The 23529-nt window shown below is 44.1% G+C and overlaps 1 protein-coding gene across 4 annotated transcripts in view; it reads left to right on the forward strand.

Annotated features, from left to right (window-relative positions):
• The window catches only part of LOC138510246 (zinc-regulated GTPase metalloprotein activator 1A-like), a 1057423-nt gene that overhangs the window by 532035 nt on the left and 501859 nt on the right, over positions 1–23529 (forward strand). For all 4 annotated transcript variants that reach the window (XM_069625760.1, XM_069625761.1, XM_069625762.1 and 1 more), the window contains one exon: positions 15837–15923. In XM_069625760.1, the coding sequence (XP_069481861.1) occupies positions 15837–15923 (87 nt within the window). The remainder of the gene's footprint in view (positions 1–15836; positions 15924–23529) is intronic.

The following is a 23529-nucleotide window of genomic DNA, read 5'->3' on the forward strand; positions in this document are numbered from 1 at the left end:
GGTGAGACACTACATGGCCTGCTGGGAAAGGGAAGTAGCCCGACCAATAAGCATGGACCAATGGACAGCTCTATGGGCCAACATCCCCAAACTGGCAAAATCAATACAGCTACAGGAAATCTGGACAAAGATGATGTACCAAGAGCACCTCACCCCCATTAGACTGGTAACATTCTACCCATCAACATCTAAGCTCTGCTGCAGGGTCTGCGGGGAATTGGGAAACAGGAGTCATACATGGTGGCAATACTAAAAGATCCAACCATTCTGGAAGGTGATCCAGGAAGCAGTAAAAGAAATAGTAGGGGTGGAAGGGAAGGATAACCTTGGTCTATTTATATTGGGCTAAGATGGGGAGCTAGAGAACCTGCGCTCGAAAGCTCAGTGGAAAGTCGATGTGACCATGAATGGGAAGGGAAGATATGGACCCTAGTAGCCATGGAAAGGAGACCACTAGAAATTCTTAATGGACTGGGATCTGGTGTTGCAATTCCTCATGAAGGACTCTAGGAAAGCCTGGTGCACAAGGAGAATGAAAGTTATGGGAGTCATCTGAGGCCCCCCTCCACCTCCAAGGGGAAGCATGGAGGAATCAGCAAAACATCGGAGTGGGAAGGAAGGAGGGAACAACAAGGGCATGAAAAAACGATGGAGGGCCCACCAACCAACGAAGCAAGAAACAGGGGATAATCTGATCAATAAAGGAGCAAGGGAGAAGGACATGGTGAACAAGAGGAAGCAAACTGGAAAACACACAGTACTGGGACGGGGAAGAGGGACTTGGGGGGGTGGGGAGAGAGTGGAGAGGGGATGGAAAGTTCTATTAACTGATTGTGTTTCTTTTACAAAATGTTTGAACAAAATGCCAATAAAAATATAAAGGGAATATATGGCAATTCAAATATAACAAAATGAACGGTTATGTCCAACATAAATCTAAAACTGTTTCTCCTTGTAATCTGGGTAAGTCCCCAGATTCAAAGCAGGAATTTGTATCACCAGTTAAAAAATAGGAAAGTTCTGTTTTACACCAAAGTTCTAATGATAAGGTTCTTCTTGCTCCAAAAGTCTTTCATGTGGACTTTCCAACAGTACAAACAAAATGACAAATCTTTATCTCTCCACTTGCAGCAAAAAGTTCAACACAACCTCTTCCTAGGACACAAATATACTTCCATTGTAACAGAAATATTTTGTCAGGATGATTCCACAACAGTTCACTAGATATTTTGGTGGTCTTGCCACTTCTTCTTCTTCACATTCTTCAACCACAACACAGTACTTAATTTACTTCTACCTGGTCCAATAACCTGCTAGATCGATTACCACAATGTCCCTTCCCTGGTATAATTGCCTGCCAGGGCTAAAAGCTCCTAACTACTCTACTACAAGTACTTCTGTGGTAAACTTCAAGTCAAACAACTTAGCAAAGTCGTTTTACTTTCAACAACACCAGTATTGAATACTTCTTCTGGGAAGACATGAAGCACATTGGCGCTGTTTGTTCCACACTTATGATTGCCACATGCAATGCAGGTCATGCTTCTCTCCTCCTGAATGCTTTCTGTCAGTAGTGCTGCTCTCCTATCACTCTTGTTTTCCCACTCTTACATCAAACAAATGCTGATCATGGCTGCTTATCACACTTGCTCTTCTTTGGCTCCGATAATGCTTGTTTGGGTCTTTTACAATTAGCTTGCTTCTGAATTGCCCTTTCTTGGCGTTGGCAATATTGGTTGTCGTTAACTTCTGATTTTATTGGCCTTTCTTGGCTTTGGCATTGATGATTATTATTACCTTCTTTTCATATTGCCCTGTTTTGGCTTTGGCGATTACTTTGACTTTTTTAAATACATTTATAACCTTCTTGACTATTCCCAAAGTTCTTACTCTAAGTCTAGCTTCTTTGTATCAGTTTGGTATGAAAAGGTACTTTTATTCCGACATTTCAGCTTCTTTACATTAGTTTGAAATTTAATATTCTCACTAATGGCCAGGGGGCGATAACGGAGCGTTCCGGGGTCAGGCAAAACTAGTAAACTCACTGGTTGCTGCATATGCGTGTGCTCGCTCTGCTGCCAAAGAGACTTCTGCTACTTCTGCTTCCTCTGCTTCCCGCTGCTAGGTAAACTGCTTAGTTTTGCTTCCCGCGGTCCGTGACGGTCGGGAGAGGGAGCGTTCCTTGCTCCAGGGACACTCTGCTGCTTGCCTGCCACCCGAGTACAAGTTCTCTTGGGGAAAGCTTTTCACGTTAAGCCTTGTCAGGGCATGCAATCGCTATGTGTGGGTAACTCCCCTCCCACCCCGCATTGCATGCCACTTGCATAGCAAGGTTAGTGTGATGGAACATGTACTCCCCAAATGCCCAGGTCTGTTGATTTCTATACCTCTCCATTTGCACTGGCTGCATGCTGTTCCACAGGACCATGGTATCATGGGTTGATCCTGGGAACCGGGCACAGGACTGCTGATCGTGAGGTCGGCATAACAGGTGACCTGGAAGTGAATGGAACCGCTTCCGGTTCCTGTAGATTTCCTCTTAGGCCTGAGGTGCCACCAGCTCTACATGCATGCAATCCGGGGCTGCCACCACATCAGGCATCCGTGCAATGGCATAAAATCCTGCCTTTGTGGTGTTCACCTGTGCTAGGGTGGTGGGGAGTTCAATATGCTGCCCCACATGATGCAGGAGTGCGTCCAGCACCTGAACCAGCACATTGGAGATTGCAGGCTATGAAATGCCATGCAGCTGGCTCACAGTGTGCTGGAACATGCTTGTGCCAAGGAAGTGCAGGACTGACACCAGCTTTACTAGCGGCTGTATGGCTGTCCCAATGCCGATCCTGCTCCCTATGTCATCCTGGATCTGGTTGAGGAGGTCTTCATTGGTCTCCCTGTTAAGGCGGTACAGGTTGAGGATTTGCGTGTCAGTGAGGGTTGTGAGGAACCTGAGGGTATTCTCCCAAGTAGGCCTCAGGAATCCCTTATTCAGGTAGCCAGGGAAGGGATGGCCCTCTCGGATCCTAACCATGGGGGTGGACGAGCGCGGGAGTATCACCTGGGTAGTGGAGCCTGGGGTTATGCTCAGCGGAATGCCCCAGTTCAGACGCGGTACTATACCAGAGAAATGAACGAGGACGATGAAGTCCTTGATTTTTTTATGGGCTGTTTCAACTCGACCTCCTTTCCACCCAATGAACCTCCTTTTCGAGAATCCACCATCCCCTCCACATTTGGTGAATCCTTTAGACACCCTATTGCACTTCGAAACCACATTCCCCAGAATCCCTGTTTCTTACCTGGAATTTAAGTGAGTGGAACTGCTTCCGGATCCTGTAGATTTCCTCCAAGGCCTGCGGTGCCACTAGCTCTACATGCATAATGCAAAATAAGGTTAGTGTACTTATAGTGTGTGGAACATATTATTTGCTGGGAAGAACGAGAACTACCAAATATCTAAATCTGTATTTCTCAGTGCAAGATTGACTGACTTTTCCTTGATCCAGGGGTAAACGTAATTTATACAACCTGCGTACACCTCGCTATACTCTTTACGTGACTGCTGCATTTGCTTCCTGAGTGAGGCATTATTACTAATCCACTCTTGTTGGCATTTACCGTGGTGACTTAGCTTAACTTTGCTTAACTTGTTTTATAACTGCATTCTGTTTTGGCAATGAGTAAGCACTCGTACTTTCACTTTCATTGTGTGCATTGTGTGTGCCCTGCTAAACGGGAACTACAGCTCCCAGGAGCACTTGCAGGCTATTTCTGAAACGTCAGGCGCTTCAGCGCCGGCGCTTCAGAGACAAGCCAGTCTGCGCCGGTCCTCGCCGTCCACTCCGTCCGGGGCAGGAAATGCTGCTCTAATCCCCCCAGCCTACCTGCAACCTCACCACAAGGAATCATGGGTCTACTTCCCATAGACAGGTTAGTGCTAGACCTGCACAAAATCCAATGTATGAACATGGTCGAAAAAGCAGCTGCTACATCCCTAGATCGTTCCAATCAGGACACCCCCTCATCTGGGGAAAAGCGTGCAATTAAAAGGTTCCCAAAAAAAGAAAAACAGACCATACCATCATGGAACGGCACCGCGGGCCAACCCAATCTCAAACAAGACCTAAAACTATGTCTACTAAACACCCGCTCCCTCAATAAACACGCTCAATGTGTACACGACAGGATCATAGATAAACAAATGAATATTTTTTGCATCATTGAAACCTGGCTCAAGGACCCGATAGGCCGCACTTGTGACATAGCAGTCCCGGAGGGCTACTTCATTTTCTACTCCAATAGACAAGAAGGACAAGGGGGAGGTGTTGCAGTAATTGCAAGAGACACTATCCACATGTTTCCCAGTGACATAGCACGCACGGGTAGTGAAATCTTGCACCTGAAACATCTCCCCACGGCCAATAGTAGCTTAAACCTGATCGTCCTCTACGGGCCCCCCTCCCCTACCCCAGAGTTCAATGAGCAGATAGCACAACAGCTCAATATGCTCAAAGGGCCCAACACAGCCACCCTAATTTTAGGAAACTTCAATCGTTGGTATGGGGATACTAACGATAAAGAAGCCAGTAATCTACAAAGACTTCTCAACAACATAGATTTCAAGATTGACAACCAGGAACCCACAATGGACAATGATCACATACTGGACTAGGTCATCACAAACAATCTTGAAACTCGTGACTTTACGACAGAACCATGCATATGGTCAGACCACCACAGTATAACATTTCACATTTCCCTGCCACTCCCCAAATCCAAAACCCACAACCGTCCCAGCCCAGCAACATACCGAAACAATAAAAACATTGACAGAAACCAACTCATACAATGCCTTGCCAACACAGAAAATAATCAAGGTGAGAAAGACTCATGTGAATCCCTATTGACTGATTTATCAAGCCACCTGGTTAAACTAATAAACCAAGCAGCACCTCTCCAAACCAAACCAACCAGACCAGTAAAAAACAAAACAATTATGGTTCTCTATTGAACTCGCAGATCAAAAAAAGGTCAAGAGAAATAGAGAAAACAGCTGGTGAAAAAACCCATCGCCTGCCAACAAAGCCTCCTGCAAGGAAAGTGAAACTAAATATAAACTCATGATACTAGAAGCCAAGAAAAACTACTATAATGAACAAATACCAGTGGCAGCTAGTTCCACTAGTAAACATTTCAACATCTTGAAATCAGTAGAAAAACCCATTGCCATTACCCCCACCTTTCTCACCCACACAAGAAGAATGTGATGCTACCCAGATCGCCTTCCTAATAAAATCTCCAAAGCCAGGGATTCTATCTCAAACTCCCTGATTAATAAAAAAGACCTCAGTTACCATGCCAATGGAGACACCAATCCCATTTTCCGAAACTTTCAAGTTCTCAGAAATCACCGTTAGTGACATGACTAAAACACTCGCTTCCATGAAACCCACCACCTGTACTGAGAATATTCTCCCACCTAAAATAATTATGGACAACATTGACATCTTCGCACCGTTGCTAACCAAAATCATCAATGCATCCTTTAGAGACCAGAAAGTACCTAATGCCATCAAAAAAGTCACAGTGACACCGTTGGTGAAGAAACCCTACCTCGACCAAAGAGATCCCAATAACCTGAGACCCATTACTAACTGTAACTTTATACTAAAAATCATGGACAGGATTGCCACTAGTCAACTCCAGGCGCGTGTGGAATCAAACTCTCTCCACCCTCAACAATCAGGTTTTCGCCCGGCCCACAGCACGGAGACGGCCGGGCTTGATTAACAGACCAAGATGCTCAGTATCATAGACAAGGGAAAGAGAGGCCTCCTCATTCTCCTTGATCTAAGCGCAGCGTTCGACTTACTGGACCATAACTTACTCTAGTCTGCCCTGAAGAAAACAGCCAACTGTTCGGATGAAGCCATCGGCTGGATAATGTCATTCTTAAAAAATAGGATATCCAGGGTCCATTGGGGTGATAAGTTTTCACTAGAAAAGGAAATTCTCTGTGGAGTCCCTCAAGGCGCTAGCATGTCACCATTACTATTTAACCTCTACCTGAGATACCTATGCCTTGTCCTTAATCATATAAACACATTTTTTTACCAACTATGCCAATGACACGCAGCTGTTGTTTGAACTATGTGGAGATTATCAGATAGACAGCGATCAGCTCACCATGATATACAACAACGTGGTACATTTGATGGACTCTAATTGGATGTGCCTTAATGGAAAAAAAACAGAGCTCATGATATTTGGCTCTCCACTTGCCAGAGCCAAACTACCCTCCTCGTACAAATCATTCCAAATAAAAGATACTTACATACAGGTTCTTAGTAAGGTCAAAACACTGGGTATGATGCTAGAGGCATCCTTGGGGACCAATGCGCAGGCACAATACATCAAAAGAAACTGTGCCTACCATCTCAGATTGCTAAAATCTATCCGGCCATACTTATCAGAGGACAACAGTGCCACCATTGCTAAAGCCATCATGATGTCTCGCCTCGACTATGGTAACGCCTTGGTCTTGGGTGCCTCCAAAAAGTGTGTGCACAGTTATCAAGTTGTCCAGAACAATGCGGTAAGGATCGTTAAGCTTAACACTAGAACACAACACATCAGTGACTCTAGAAGGGAGCTTCAGTGGCTGAAAATTGAGGACAGGGTACATTTCAAACCCTTAACAATTGTGCATAGATGCATCTATGGAAAAGCCCCGGCCTATTTAAAATCTAGGATTCAATCTTATGTACCCGGTAGAACATTAAGATCATCCCAACTTGGCAAAATCGCAGTAGCACCACACAAACTTAAATGCGGCCTTGGCAGATCCTTTCCAATACTGGTAGGGTGGCCTTTGGAACCAACTCCCCAACCACATTAGAATGGAAAACAACTACTTGCGATTCCGCAAACAGGTGAAAACCCTTATCTTCAAATAATCCCCAGCTGGACGCCCCTATCTAGGCCCCTCATGAATCTTCTCTGTCAGTCCTGTTCTGCATAGTCTCTGTCCTATGCAGCGTGTTCATGTTTCTGCGCCCCCAGGTTACCGAGCTACCGGCGCAATATAAAAACATAAAAATAAAAAAATAAAAAATGCATGCAATCCAGGGCTGCCACCACATTAGGCATGCGTGCAATGGCATGCAATCTTGCCTTTGTGGTGTTTACCTGTGCCAGGGTGGTGTGGAGTTCAATATGCCACATGACGCAGGAGTGCATCCAGCACCTGAACCAGCACTTTGGAGAATGCAGACTATGAAATGCCATGCAGCTGGCTCACAGTGTGCTGGAACATGCCCATGCCAAAGAGGTGCGGGACTGACACCAAATTCAAATCAATGTGCATCACGCACAGAGCAATCCACAAACAAGGCGCAGAGTTCCTGAGAGACAAATTAAGTCTACATCACCCAACAAGGACACTCAGATCAAGCAACTACATCCGATTGGAACCGAAACCCTACAACAAAAGTAAACCCGGAGGATCTTCTTTCTTTCACCTCGCACCAAAAACTTGGAACGACTTACCAAAGAACATACGTAACATAAGAAATCACCAACTATTCAGAAAACTCCTCAAATCCTGGCTCTTCACTGCATTAATAGAAGAACACCTAAAGGGCCATATACATAGCTGAAACGATGAGTGAAGAAACCGATCTCGGATCCCACTAAGCAACCTACTACAAACAGAATATAAGGAAGACATTCTACGACATATGCTATACGGATGAATTCGCAGAGCCGATGAAAAGTGCATAAGAGCAGATGAGAAACAAAACACATCGCACGGGCCGGACCCCTCTGAATTGTGTGATGTGCAGACTTTGATGTGGAACACAAGGAACTGTGGTAAGAGCATACTTCACTTCACACCCCACGCTTACTCTCTCCTTACACCACCACTCAAGTAGAACACAGAGATACTATGACACCATTCGGTATAACTGTTCTCATATCAACATCCGCCGCTCACTCCCCATCACTCTAAGTAAACATTGCTGGTTTCTCACCCCCAGCCAGGCGTTCTCGTCAGGCCTAACGCTGCCTCACCCGGACTGGATAACTCCTGCCAGACCGAACACATACCCCTGATTCCTCAACCACCACACCTATCGCTAGGAAGCAGCTACCACAGAAATTCCGCACCAGCTGCACACATACCTGGTGCGCACACGCACCTTTGACTCTCTCGAATCGCTCCACTGACCCGAACCTCGGTTCCCAAGGGCGTTCAACCTACCAGCGCCTTCAGACCATACCAATGGTATATAAGGCGCTATATAAATGCAAAATAACAATAACAATAACAATAACATACCAAACACACCAACGGAGAGATAGTTACGACATGACGAAACTAAAGATTGAATACACAGCCAGACCAGGACGGAAGGACAAGGACGATTTATCCATAGCAGCCTGGCCTCCTATTACACACAAGCACCAATGGACCACTGACAGACTACATAACAATGGAGTAGGGCACTACTAATTTACAGCACCAATACCAGAGGGGGGATTAGACACACCCCGTTCCATCTCACTTAGTTCAAATACAACCCAGCCGGGAACACAACACGCGATCAATCACAACAATTAGATGGATAAAAGGAAAGTGGCAACTAAACTTACTTATAGGAATGCTAGATAAATAGAACAAGATCTGCAAGGACTAGGATATATAACCCACTAACCCATGCTCAAATCTCTGCATACCTAATTCACCCGAAAATCCACACAACCATTTCTTGTCCAGCAAACCGCATACACTTCACCACACTGCAACAGCAACAAACAACACATATACCACACCAACAACACACGAGGTCTCGCATCGGTCCGATACTCACACCAAAGCTCAGCACATGGTGAAAACCGAACTGAATCCGCCAACAGCACACCACTTCTCTCACTTTCCTACTTCCTCTTCACCAGACTAACCTAACCCGACCACCCTCATGTTTTACAGATCCGCCTGAGTGCCTGGGGACCAATTCCTTTGGTGACGATGCACGGTATAAATACCTTTAACCTTTACCTGAATACTCCCAGTCATTCTTCTTCTCGTCCTCCCAGTCATTCTTCTTCTCGTCCCTTTGATTATTCTTTCCCAAAACCCCAGCATACTGCATTAAAAATTCACTACCATTCCAACAAACCCCCCTGTTCAGGTCACGATAAAAACTCTGGTCAATTTCGTTCTTTCGTTCTTTCCACAACCCAAACCAACTTCATTCTTCCGAGGGCTATAATCCCGTATAACACCTTTTCTCCATCCTACCCCGTAGGATACTCAGGAACTCTACGACCCTCCTTTTCCAACCCAAACACTTCCTTTAATTGTGACAGACAACAGACAAATGCTAAAACTGTTTGTCTGACATGTCCCAACCCAAGGGTCAGGCAGTGTCAGGCAATTAACCAGAATCACACACATACACACACCTGACAGCCCTTTCCCTTCTCCACAGGGATAAAAGTTGGAGCATGAGAACACAAGATGAACAAAGCAGAACGCATGAAAGGAGTGCTAACTCAGCACAGCAGTTCAAGAGGAGGAGAACGACGGCGCAAATCGAGAGGTTTCCAAGGACAGAAGTGACCTTGCCCTTATTGACAGAGGCCCGTGAAACCTCCTGAGAAGGACTCGTAAGACCACGAACAATAGCCAGCATATGTTACAGCAGATGTCAAGGGTACCTGGGGGGTCTCCTCCGCTGACAACAAAGCTGGGGAGAGACGTGTGACCCAATGGTACCGCCTTGACTCCACAGACAGAAAGCCAAACAGTTCATCACAGTCGGTGAGTCGAGAGGAGAGCCAATAAAGAAACCAGACTGTGTTGAACGAAAGTAACAAGTGGATGATTAAAGAAAGCACAACAAACTATTAATACAGAAGGGGAAAGCCAGCATAGCAGAGACAAGCACCATGTGGGTGTTCACTCGAGAAACTCTAAGCGATTACCTTGCTGTTGAACTATAGCAACCAGAAGGCCTTGAGAGAAAGGCGAGAAGGGGGTCAAAGTGGTCATAAAGGGGTCTTGTAAAATCCTCTGTGCAGTCTAAAGTCTTTGACCGACAGTTGATTTACAAAGGAGGATTTGCTTCCCTTAGTTTTACAAAGTTGGCAAGAGTGTATCCGATTGAGGGATGCCGAGAAGAGGGGGTGAAGTCTGAAGTCTCGATTAACAGTGTTTTGACAAGTGTGAACCCGGCAGAGGGATTTCCACAGTCAACTATTTTAAGATTTGTGAGTGTTGCAGCAGAAGATTGTGTTTGAAGCCATAGTGAACCCGGCGGAGAGAAGCTAACAATGGGAAAGGGTCTAAGCACGAACGAAGAAGATCCAAGGGGTGAACAGCCATCACCCGAAGATTTGTGAAATTTAACAAGTAAATTACATTGACAGCCATAGTGAACTCGATCGAGGGAGGCCAACAGTCGAGAGGGGTCTAAGCCTGGAAGAAAGGGAACCCTGGGGTGAAGAACCATCACCACTGACGATCCTGATAAACTGAAAGCCGGAACTGTTAGCTCGTGCTGGGAAAGCTCAAACATGTGCTGTGCTCCAAAGTCTCACCTTGTCCCGTTCTGAAAGCGTGGGGAAGAGAGAACTCCGGCTAATGTCATGTGCTATCATTTTGAGAACACTTCCTTCTTTTCCGATGAGCCTTGCCCTACACTTCTTTTGTATTTAGCGTAAGGATTGGCAATAGGTTTTTATTAGTATAGGCTCTTTTTATTTGGCAAGACGCCACTAGAACTGCCTTACTATTATTTGATGGTCGTACCTTGCTCCCATCTTAGATTTAGGTTTAGATTAGGCGTTTTTCCAACCTGCATATACAGTTTAGTAAACACCCTTGAACTGTGATCACTTGTGTCTGTCTTTACTGTTGCCCCCATCAGTTCCTTAAAGGGTCCATGGTGTAGCCCTTTCACGGTGTATGGGCAGCACGCCTTGTGTGGCGTCTCCTCGCAATCCTCCTCTTCTTTGCTCTCTCTTGTTACCTCTGGGGATACTCCCGCGCCATGTTGACCTGGAGCAGCTGCATGTCAATTCTGACTGTGATCAGTAGCAGCATGGTGGTGTAGGGAAGTGTGTTCGGGGTAAGTGTGACCTTTTTGTACTCTTCCTGGGTGCATTGGGTGCACCTGTGGCCTCATATCCATCACCTGTATGCATTTACTGCCTGCTTTCTGGTATGGGTATCTCTGCCTTGATTTTTCTGGAATTACCAGCGAATAACGGCAGAGTTTTACAGTTATTTCCTGATTCATAATTGGCCAGTAATGCTGTTGTGCCAGCACTGCTGTTGGGATATTCTATTGCCGGTTTTGATAACCACCAGTATTTTCGGCGCTCGGAATACCGGCGCTGGTTATACTGCCAACAGTATTGCCGCCAACTCTTCTCCGGAATGGTAAAAGTGCCAGTAACCGGAATTACTGCCACATTTACCATATACCGGCAATCTGGTAATGATTCCCATTGTCCCGAAAACTGTGGAGAGAGATAGCAGCATTTTTCAAGAGTAGTGCCCTGTACTGAATGCTATAGAATTAGCACTGTTAAGTGCTTTAGTTGAAAAAACAGACCAAAGGCCCCCACCATCTCTGCCCTTGCTTTGTAATTTGTGGATTCTTCCTCAAGCGTTTTTACCACACTTTTCACACAATTTATTTCTACCATCTCCATGATACAAGCTTTTGGAGAGGGAAAGATGTACATAGAACAGATTAGCTTATTCAATTTTAATTTTTACTTTTTGGATCATGCAAAAAAAATCATTTGAATTTCGGAAATCTCTGAAGACCTTTCTCTCTCCGAGGTAAACCGTTTACATCTTTTCCTAGTCCTTTCCGCTGATTACTGCCTTTTTAGCGCCAGGATACTGCCGGGTCACAATGCGCTTATAAAAAAATCAAATAACATAACATACCCTATTTGAACAAATAACATGGAATACATTTGGTTTTAGTTGTTTGACGAGCGGCTGGTGAATGCACACATAGTCAAGTTGCATCCTTAAAAGCTGTTAGTCTTGGGGGCTGATCACCAATGTATAAAATAGTGCTGCCCAATTAGACAATGACATTGCATGTGCTTTTATTTAATGGTTGCATACCCATAGTTCATTGCACTGTAGCTCTGAACTGAAGATGTATTTCAAGGATGGCTTCTTAGTGGTGCACATGTTGTGCCTTTTAACTGAAATTACCCATTCTATTTAAATTATATGGAAGGTTTTGTTTCTTGCATTTTAAACCCACCATAATATTTATGGTGTTTGGTAAAAACGCCCAAAAGCTCCACTCCCAAGGATATCAACTGGAGGCAGTGACACACGCAGACAAGCGAACACTGATATACATTTGGCTGAATGTGAGAGGAAATTAAGCTCAGGATCATGGCTGTGGGATTAGGGCTCCTGGTGGATGAGACCAGTAGGCGCATGTGTGAGATTGATGGAGGATGGTGAAGGAGATGACTCCGACTAGCGCCCTTTTCAGTGGCTGTTATGGGAATTGGTCTCTATGCAGAAGGACGGTTTAGAAAGGGGCGCTTCCGGATCCAACTCTGCATTGAGCATGGTTCCACTAAGGAGCAGAAGGCAAATAAAAAAGGCTAGAAGCAGGTTTCCTCCGGTAAGGGGTGTGGATAACAGCCATGAGATCGTTGTACCCTCTAGATATACAGTATTGGAGTACAAGGATGTGCTGTCTCTCAATGGTGATGCAGATCATGGCATGGGTGATTGAGGGGGTGGTTGTGCGTGTTTTAGGTTCTTGTAAAAAGCTGAATGTGTTGGATGAGGAGGCCCTCAGTATCCCCAAAGCAAGAACTTTCTTTGGTTATTGTGATAAGTGCAGATGAGGACAAGGATTTTAGGACAGTGGCCCCTATTCAAATAGGGATGTCCATGAAAATACTGAATAGAGAAATGGCCGCATCTTCTTTTTTTTAACCCCCCCGCATCCTCTTCTCCCCCCCACCTTAACTATTACCCTTGCCCCACCCCACACCTATATTTTAAAAGAAACTCCCAACATTTTTGGAAAAAGATGCAGTCATTTCACCATTCAGTATTTTATTTTCGATTATTTGTATTGAAACCTTTGAAATAGAGGGATCTGTTCAGGCAAAGGTTAAATCTATATGATCGATACAGAAGCTAGAAGTGGGAAAGCTTATCATATGCTGCAAAATGTTGAGCAAAAAGAAATGGTATTGCAGTTTCAAGAAATAGTATAAATATTCCTGTACAAACAATGAGTGTGACAAAAGGTAAAGGTGTATTTAATGGTGGAACTGAAGCAGAATGATGTGGCAGAAGTGAGAAGATTGGGTTGAAGGAATGGGGCGGGTGTAGTCCTGTTTACTAAGGTGTTGGTAGCCTTTAAGTCTTGTTGGGGTGGTCAGGAAGGGTCCCCATGATCACAAAGGTATTATGTTGCATGCACCATATTGACGACTGGTGGCAGCAGCAAAATGGGCGCGAGTTTGCAATTTTATATACGTAGAGTGTAGGTTATAAGATGTTACTTTAGTGTTACTGTTGGTCTAGAAATTGATGCATATTACCTCACATGCGAGCAGAAAGATAAAATGTTAAACCCACAAAATGTAAAAACACTCATGCACAATAATACAAATGCATGGGGAATTAATGAATCTCACAAATGAATAACAAAACACAGTAGTTGGAGCCCTTTTGCAAAATGCACTTTGACTTTTAAACTGACTTTTTGCCAGGTTTTCAGAAGGCAGAGGCCAGATGAAGGAGTAACTTCACAGCCTTCGCAGTTAGTAGCTGCACAATGAATTTTAGGTAGCAGAGACATTCTGGTTTTCTGGACTTGGGGGGTTGACAGAACAAAGGAGGAGTCATCTAGTAAAAAGGTCAGTTTGTGAACAGGACAAAGGTTTATGATTTAACAGATCCGCAAGGGACCAGATGTAATCTCGCTCATTTCATTGAAGTTGCTTAGTGGGGTTGACCATTTGCTTAGGCGGGCAATAAAGATGAGGTCCAGGGCCAGGGTGTCGGGCTGTCAAATGTTTTTACAGGTTGAAACTAGAGGCTGTATGTGCTGTAGTGGTGGTCGATATATTAGTATGTCTTAAGAGGAGCCAGGAATCTGGGGCAGATGAGATCGCAATCAGTAGTTCAAAGAAAAACCTGTTTATTCAGGCCGGCCTTCCTCGTATTGCTAAAACAGTCAAGCGGACACTTAAGGTTAAAGGCCCTAGGCTTGTTGCTAGTAATGAATTATGTTTCAATACCGATGTTTAACCATGTGCGGACATCATGACCGACTGAGGACAAATCCTAAGAAGAGGTTTGTTATGAATATGATCTGAAGATGACTAAGCTAAAACCGGCCATAGAAAACGTAGGAATTGGGAAAAGATGTGATTTCTTTGAAGAGGTTTTTGTCCATTCATGTTTCGAGGTTGGATTGCAATAAAATATCAGGGAGTGTTTTAACTGTTGCAGAATTTGTATGACAGATGTCAACTGATGTGGTTTGTGTAGACTTGTATTAGATTGATCCTGCAACAGTATCTAACTGCTCCCTGGAAAACTATACGATAAATGTACTTTTATGTACAAAAGGTGTACTCGTTCCTCAGGTGGTGGACCCGGTTTAGGCTGAGGTAATTAGGGGTCCGCTCCTACAGTCTATAGTAATAACTAGAGTGTCTGTGTATTGGATATAAAAGGTATCAGTTTTGGAAATAGTTGCCCCCTCAAATAAGGTGTGTTAAGTCTCAGGGGTTTCAACATTTGGCCAGTGTATATAGAGGCATGCAATGTTGTGCAAAATTCAGATACGCCTAGGATATGAAGGAATGTTTGGATGAAAAAGGGCAGTCTTTTGGAGCTGTGGTGCAGACCATTGTGCTATGCCTAAGGTTTCCTATGTGTGTGTGTGCAGGAAGCTCATGTTGAATTGTTGAGGATGACTAGTAACTTGTTATAGGCTGCTGCGATTAGGGAGATTCAAGTAAAAGCTCAGCAGCATAGTGATCAAGGTCACCAGGCAAAAATGGACATACCGCCTACTAAGTGTAATTCTATAGTTCAGTCCATCCCACAAAATGTGGATGAAAATGTTTTAGTACTGATGAAAGGGAAGGTTTTACTCTTTGTAACTGAGCTCATAACTTGTTCCTCTCAAACTATGTGCAAGTGTAAAATGATGTTGATAATCAGTAAAGTAGCACAGAAGTTATTGAACATCTTTGCATTCATAAGGGACTACTTGAACAAGTTTTTGAGTAGAGTGTGATTTCCCTGCCTGTATTGAGTCCATATTGTTGCTGTTGTGTGCTGAATCGATCTGAATAGTGGGCATGGAGGGTGAATTTGCATGAATTATGTGGGAGGGCATGCCTTCCTTGCCCATTTCCTCCAGATATGATCCCTCCACCTTCTTATCACATAGCAGATGTGTCTAAATCAAAATTCTTGCAGATCAACGGAAATCTTGTCGACACTCTGCAATCGCCCCGCAAACGGGTTGATTCTCTACACTTTGTGTGCCAGGCTTGTCACACTCTTAGCCGATACCCAGGATTCCCTCAGAAGGAGGACAGCACTTGGGCATCTTGAACTGTTGCAGTGCTGGGGGGAGACAGGGGAGGTATACCCCTCCCGCTGTGCTTTCTGGAGAATCAGGGACTAGAAATATCGGAGAAATATCGGAGAATAAATTGTGGTTTTAAGGGAATGTTAATTGAACAAAACAGAATGTATCTTTCCCACTTGACACTCTGCATTTGTTTCTTTGGTCCATCGATAGACAGATTGCGGTGGCGGATCTCATCATCATCAATAAAACAGACTTGGTTCCACAGGACAAACTGGATTCATTGAAAACTGCAGTCAGGTAGGGAATAACTGGCGTAAAGCGCTTTATAAATCAATAAAATACAAATACAAATAAAGGGTTACAAGCCAGTGCTGGCAAGTTAGTGGCATGATTTGTGTATATGATGATCATAACAATGATGATGGCAACAATAATTTGGTGATTTATATAGCGTTTCATGCCAGATTCCTCCAGCTTCTAAACACTGTAATAATCATTGTCCCTATGGCTGTCTACTCATGGTACTCAATTTATCGACTTCTACAGGATGAAGGGATTAAGTCACCCTGTTTCTAAGGCAATGGCATTGCACTTAAGATATCCTCCCACCTCCTCCTTGCCCAAGGTTTTTCTCTCAAAGCTGATGTGACTAAAATGAACTTGCACAGTAAACATTATTTCAACCAGTATTGCAATAGTTGGGAGATTTACATGAGTATGTTGATTTTCTTGTCCAAGTGATATTTTCTATTGAGGAACTGATGAATAGTGTGAGGGAAGGGGAGCGGTTTTGCACTCAGAAACGCAATATACCTTTTTATGCAAAATGTGGAGCAAGCGCTTAATGTTTTGAAATCAAAGGTGTTTTCTGTCGCACAGCACAACATATTTGCAGTGTGAGATTCAAGAAATAGATTGTAGTTTGAGTGTGCAGCAGCAATATCATGTGTCAGTTACCTACATTTGTAGCAATTCGGTACCACAGTCATCCTTCTCTCTAACAATGATGTTCAAATTGTGACTAACTGCACATCTGTACACACTTTATCAAACCAGAGACAATGGTCTGAGAGACTCTTGACAGTAAGACTCTCAACAAATACAAAGTGAGGGGACTTCTTAAGGTATTAATCAGAATGCACCTATGAACTGGATGCAATAAAAGAAGATCCAACACAATAAAAAGATGGGCTATTCATTCTCACATTGAACAGTTGTGTCTGATGAACAAGACCATGGTGGAGATTGAGACCGTCCCTCAGGTGCTCACCATTTACAGAGCCCGGTGAAAGAAACAATTGAAGATTTTGATAAATGTTTTCAAGACGTGTGTCCCTTAAAATTCTAATGAATGTACTTTCATTCATTTTACAACATACTAGGTGCTGTATGGGCGGTATACAAAATATTAACTTAACATATGCAAACACCATGGAACTATCTAAGCTGCAGGGATTCAAACACTTTTTGGAATATAAATAGTGAAAATATTAGTCTAATAATAATAGTATCTGATTTTATATGGCACTTCATTGTAAGTCTTCCTGCTTCTCAGCTCTGTAATAAAAGCTTGTATTACTATCCAATTTAATGTTGCTCAATTTATCAACCTCGGAAGGAGCAATGGCTAAGTAGTCCTTGTCAGCAATTGAACTTGGAAAGTGAAGACTTGTCCCTTTCCCGAGACCACTTAACCCGGGAGTTATCCACCGAGCGTTAAAATATATAGAGCACAATCCCAGCATATGAGATCAAGGAAAGCCGGTGACAACAGAAAATTGTGAGTGTCCCGTCAGTGATTGCCAGCAGCCTAAAAGTCATTGAAAGCTCAAAATACACTTTACAAAAAGAAGCTAATGCATATTTAAGGGATAAAATGAGGGGAAGAAGCATAGATTCACTGAGATAGTGGCTATGCAGTTGATCTAGTGAACACCCTAAATTTTCTCTTAGAAAATATTGGCTTCCTTTCAGGCATAGTAGATGACTCCATGCTTTGAAAAAAGGATTGGCTGGGTTGGGCAGAAGTGGATTTCTTCTATCGAGGGTGCGTCTGGCATGGCGCGTAGCCCAAGTTGTAGCCAGCATTGTCAATTAAGTGGGGCCTCAAGAAGCTAATGTAGTTGGGCCTACCACAGTGACATTAACATCTGTAAATGCCCACACAGCACTCCTGAGTGGGAATTTACAGATTTGGGTGGGCCTTGCCCGCTCAGGCCCTACCCTATCAATGCCTCAGGTCACGGAGGTGAACTGTCTAGGACAGTGGCACAGTGGAAACCAGTTAGTCTAGAGAAGCACGAAAAAAAGTTTGATCCCCACATGCCAATGTCTAGATTCCTCCTTGGATCCTGGGATAGCAAAGGTGTGCATGCTAGAGACCGACAGCATTGGGGAAGGCTTCGGGGCTGTGGATGTCCTTTTGTTCACGGACAAATATAAGTTTAGAAAACTACTTGTTATAGAAAAATATCTTCTACTGCTTGCTGCCTAAGTCGCACACACAACCATGCCAATTCACTACTAATGTGGCACTGGACTTTAGGCTGTCAAGTGGATAAATATATAATTTCGGATCCAGACTATTTGTTGTTGGAGTTACTGTAGAGGCATTAGGGAGAGAATGTTCACTTTCCGTTTGAGTTTAACAGTTAAAAACATCAATGAATAATAGTTACGTGTTCTGAAAAATTGGAGTCTGTGCTGCTTTGCATTCTTGGTTCTTGAAGATGCCCAAATAAGGTATCATATTATATTTGGTTAGAACATCTTTCCAAGTAAACATATGGATAGGTGTGCATGTAGCAGCGACACATTACAAACAACAACTATTTGCAACTATCGGGAACTGTTACCGAGTCTCAAGTGGACCTTCACAGATGGAAAGATAATTATTTTTCCCTCCTTCGTAAAAGAGTAATGCTTAGAAATACAATCTGACAATTATTGGATCTAGGTTCAAGTTCATAATCACGTCCTTTACCTTTTTCCTACAGGGCACTACATCAACTGCATTGAACAGTGGTCAGCATACTAGGGCCAATAACTTCACATTCGCTGAGAAAAGAAAAGGTTTTATTAACATTAGTTTGAAGAATGCAACCACTTGCATTAAGGTAATACATTTAAAAGGGTGAATACAATATTCTTTCTCATTCTTTTTTGTAACCAATAGCTAAGAGCAAGGTTATTTTGCTTTTCTTTTCTGGGCACACAAATCAGGTCATTAACTTTAGAAAGGAAATGCGTTTTGAGGAATTCTTTGTTCTACAATAGAACTGTAATAGAAGCGTAATAAAGGCCACACTTCTGGGATTCAAACTTTCCTATGAATTTTTAAACATCTTCTCTTGCCATTTGCAGATGTTTTTGGTACCCGAGTCAAATTCCTGCACCGACTATAATGAATCACTATAATGAATTACATACCTCTGAGGAATGTCCAGCAGTAACCGCTGTGACGCTCCTTCATATGGCGTCACTTCTCCCGGGAGGAGATCCCCTTTCCATGAGGCTTGGGAGGTGAGACCACGAACTGATAGTCTCCTCTCATGCAGAGGTACTCCCCTCCTGGTGACAAGGATGTGAATCTGGGGCACAACCTCTTTTATCTCCCAACCACACAGGTTAACAACACCCAACCTGTCCTTACCTATGATAAAGTCGGAGACAATGTGTTACTGTAATGTGCCAGACAGTCTCCCTATGTTAGGTACTGGGATGAAGAAGAAACTGAGAACGCTACAGTCAAGCATGAACAGTGTTCGACCAGCTGTTGTCAATCGTACGGACGTTATGCTGTAGCAGTCCCAGCTACTTAAGCTAAATATTGAAGAAGGACTAGGAGAGCGACATCCAGAAGGAGAAGTAGGCGAGGTAGGAGGCTGCCAAAAAGCCTGCAAGGTGGAAACAGGGCGCTCAAAGGCTGTATTGGCAGCGGTGTGAAGTGACGAGAAGAAACCGAGGGAAACGAAGAAAGCGTCTCGTCAATTAGCTGGGAGCCAACAACCCTAAAGTTGAGAGTCGGTGTGGGGATGGTGTGACCTGTGGTGGGTGGACCATGCGGTTCAAGAACTACGCTGAAACCGCCAGCACTAGCCGCATATGCGATTGCATGGGAAGTACGAGGAACTGTGGTGGTTGCATGATCTGTAACGGGCGGACTGACTGATCCGAAATTAGTCCCCAGACTGCCAACTTTAGCAAGCCGTGAAGTCAATCGGTCCGAAGAAGAAGAGCAGAATAGGAAAAAGAAAGCACAAGCCCACAAAACCAGTGTAGAGTTCCCAGAGAGAAGGTAACAGGAATAGCAATAAATCCAGGAGGGGGCCGGGAAAACTTGAGAAGGTAAAATCAGAAGATGAGAGAAGTAGATCATTATGTGAGACATTTCCCTAGCCAGTTCCATAAGACTGTGGTACTGAGGAGTCAAGACAGACTCAGGGAGCCTCTTCCTCATCCCGTTGGGGGCACTTTGAAGGATATTGGTAAAACCTTGTAAAATCAAGGAGTCTCTCCCTCATCCGAGTGGGGCCAAGTTGAAAGACAGTGTTCTACTGGAAGTAATACAAACCCTGTGGAGTGAATTGATGAAGAACCTAAAATTGAAGTAACTCGAGGAAAATCTGTTGAAAACTGGGTGTAAACCAGGAGAAGGGAGTGATTCTCCTAGTCTAGTGATATTTTCGGGAGCTTTGTGAAAACCTGAACTGTGAGAGACTTTCTCCCAGGAGAACGGAGGTCATTCTACTGGGTTGGGATAAGTACTCTAATCCTCAGTTTAGTAATTAGGGGGAACGGGAGCCGAAGAAGCCGGTTAATCAGAGACCAGCATCCTTTGGAAGTTGTCATCGAGAGCATCGAGGTAACCTAACCCCCCCAACCCGCTCAAAGCACTGAAAGTATCAATATGGCCAACAACAGTTTTGTGTCAACACTGGATCACCCCAAGAGCCAGCTTTCTCCTGTCCCCTTGTCTTTAAAAAAAAAAAGAAGGGATGAAGCCCATTAGCCCCTGCACAAAGGAAATATAAGGGAAGCAAACAAGTGAAATGCTCCTAAATAAGAGATGTTCAAGTCAATGTCTATCTCAAGCTAGGAGAAGGGAAGCATTCTCCTAGCCATAGACATGTTGACCCTGGAGAAGGGGAGGCATTCTCCTGGGGTATGGATTATTTGTTTTGGACTTTTTGTGTATCAGTGGTAGGGATAGTTTAGAAGTTTGGACCAGGATGGTACCTTTTCATTTGGAAATCACAGACTTCCTGACAGACCCGAGTTTGTTTTGTTGAGGCAGGGAAACCACATCTAGAGTCTAGAGCTAGGGAAAGATATGTTTTGGGAACACACTATACAAGTTTATAACCAATAACCTTAAATCCTGGTCAGACTCCTCATTCTATGTCACAACACTGCATACGAGACAGAAACATGTCGGGTTTATAGCATAACTGTTGCACTCACCTGGTCTCTACGGGGGCTTTGGGGCACGGTTGGAGCCCTCCCTCGGCTTGGCTCCCCTGTATTGGTTGTCTTCCCCAGCTGCTGCAGAGTATGCTGTTCTGGATGCTGGTATTGCCCCTGGGAGGAGATGTGAGGCAATGAGAATGGCGTGGAGGTGTTACGAATTCCCTCGACCCTTTCGTGCCAAAACGTAGTGCGCAAGAGTTTTCCCATGCAAGCTAACCTGTTATTTTGTAATGCTGAGCTCTCCGTCCTGCTTCCTTCAGCAGGGGCGCATAGATTGGGCCTAGTTGCTTCACTGGCCCGCGAAAGTGGCGATTCAGACCAGCTGCGACCAATCCACTTGGAAGGTAAGTCTTTAGTTATGGTTATTGTTTGTTTATAATAATGTCTTTGGCAATTAGTCTTTTGACTTAATGGTAAGTAATAATAATTCTTGCAGTGTCTCTGCTCTTCCCTATAGTTGTGAACATCCCTGTAGCAACATTTTTCCATTGAATTTCACAGGTTTTTTAGTAGTGCAACTCAACATAACGTCCCTTTAACAATGTTTTTGTTGGTGAATTTCATAGATTTTTAGTAGAGAACTTTAAGCACAACGTTGCTGTAGGGTAGTTTTTTCACTAAAGGGAAAAGGTTTTTAGTAACATATATAGACTTCACCTGGTTGGCGTATATGCAATTACACGGCAAGTATGCGTAGGACTCCATTAGTGTCTGCATCTTCAAATGCACTTTTGAAGTAGTTGTGGAAGCACACATGTGTACGTTCCACAACTAGACCCATAGGTCATGCACTATATGCTGATAACACCGCCACTGTCGTCAGCCCTACAAATTCATGCAGTAGGCTACTGCATTTAAAGTATTGCTGTCCACTTCGTGGGAGGCTCTGCAAATTTAGCAATAAGTGGCTAAAGTACTCCTAACTATATAATGGCCACTGGTAAACAAAGAACAGCAACCTGCACTGTGACGTGGGCATATTAAATGTGGCATTACATAGATTTATCTGCTGCTTCCCTTTCCATGACCCGTGAAACTGATACATTGTGTGTGCAATGAGCAGTGTGGCGGAAAGTATGAACAGGTCGCGTGCCGGTTATACAGTTGAAGGAAACATGTAACTGCAAGTGGGACAGTTTGTAGTAAGGCTGCAAAATTGCTAAACTGGTGCACCTTCCACACGAACATAGTAGTGCATGTAAAGGCAAGTAAGGAAACAGCAGAATATGCAGAGCACAAACAATCTTACTGGTGGTTAGAAAAGCACTGTATGTGCATGGGTTGCACAGAATAAATGCCTTTGTGGCATACGTAAAGAAGCTGTGTTTGGCGTTGTTGTAAACATTCTTGTATTCCACAATGTATGTATATCCCTGAATGGTACCGCTAACAGTAATGGCGTAACATGAAGTGTTTGTACTGCATGTGACGATAACTCAAATTGAAGGACAAAAGAGCAGTGGGCCGGCTACTGCCTTTCAAAGAATGACGTTGGGTACTTTCATGTAAAGCATTTGCCACGTCTGCTGCGCGCTACAAGAGAGGCACGCCTGAAGGGCAGCAGAGCTGTAAAACAACCTTTCCAAAGGATATGCTGCACTACAGACCCATACCCGGCAAAGGGCATTGTATTGTACATGTAGTGCAATGCGCTACTGTGCACAGGGAAGGTACTTGGAAGTGCATGGCAACGGTCGTTACAGGAGCATTACAATGAGTGCCGCCTATATAGGTGAGGGCCTCCCAATAATTCCATCTCCCGGCATGACCCCTATAGTATCTAGGCAGGTGCTGCCACTTCTGTACCAGACCTTATCTGGCTTTCCTTCTGTGGCGTGTGTGGGAACACGATAAAAAACACACCCATAACGGCACCCTCTGTGCCCAATCCCGTAGCCTCTGCAGGCCCATTTCTATGGGCGTCATCTGCAAAAGGGGCGTATGTCCCATGTGCCACTCTGCAACTATCGCGATATTCGGGGCCTTTTCATGCTGCCCGTGCGTGGGAGTGGGGGAATAACTTTGTTCCAGGGGAGCGCACATTGTTGGTTGTGGTGGTTGTTAAAATAACCTATTTTTTTAGGTGTTTTTTTTTTTAAGGTGCCTTTCTAGAAACATTTTCTTTGCGGTTTTCATGCGTGAATGTTTGTTTTGAACTGCAGCTCACAATCTTACAGTCGAGTCGTCAGTGCATTCTGTAGATTGTGCACGAACATTTCATTCCCACTGGCCGACAAAGACATGCCTTTCCCATGAAAAGGTGTATGTATTGCGGACCAATGTTCTCATTTTTACAGGAGAACATCCCAGCAGCCCTCAAGAAGTCACACATGCTTCTGTTGATGAGACCCCTTCCGACCGCTGGCTGGTGACAGGAAGCATTGGAATAATGCCCCACGACTCTCGGCAGTATACATGAGAAGAGCACCTTGGC

This window comes from Ambystoma mexicanum, chromosome 6p, assembly GCF_040938575.1.
Source record: "Ambystoma mexicanum isolate Mex_15411 chromosome 6p, UKY_AmexF1_1, whole genome shotgun sequence".
Taxonomy (NCBI): Eukaryota; Metazoa; Chordata; class Amphibia; order Caudata; family Ambystomatidae; genus Ambystoma; species Ambystoma mexicanum.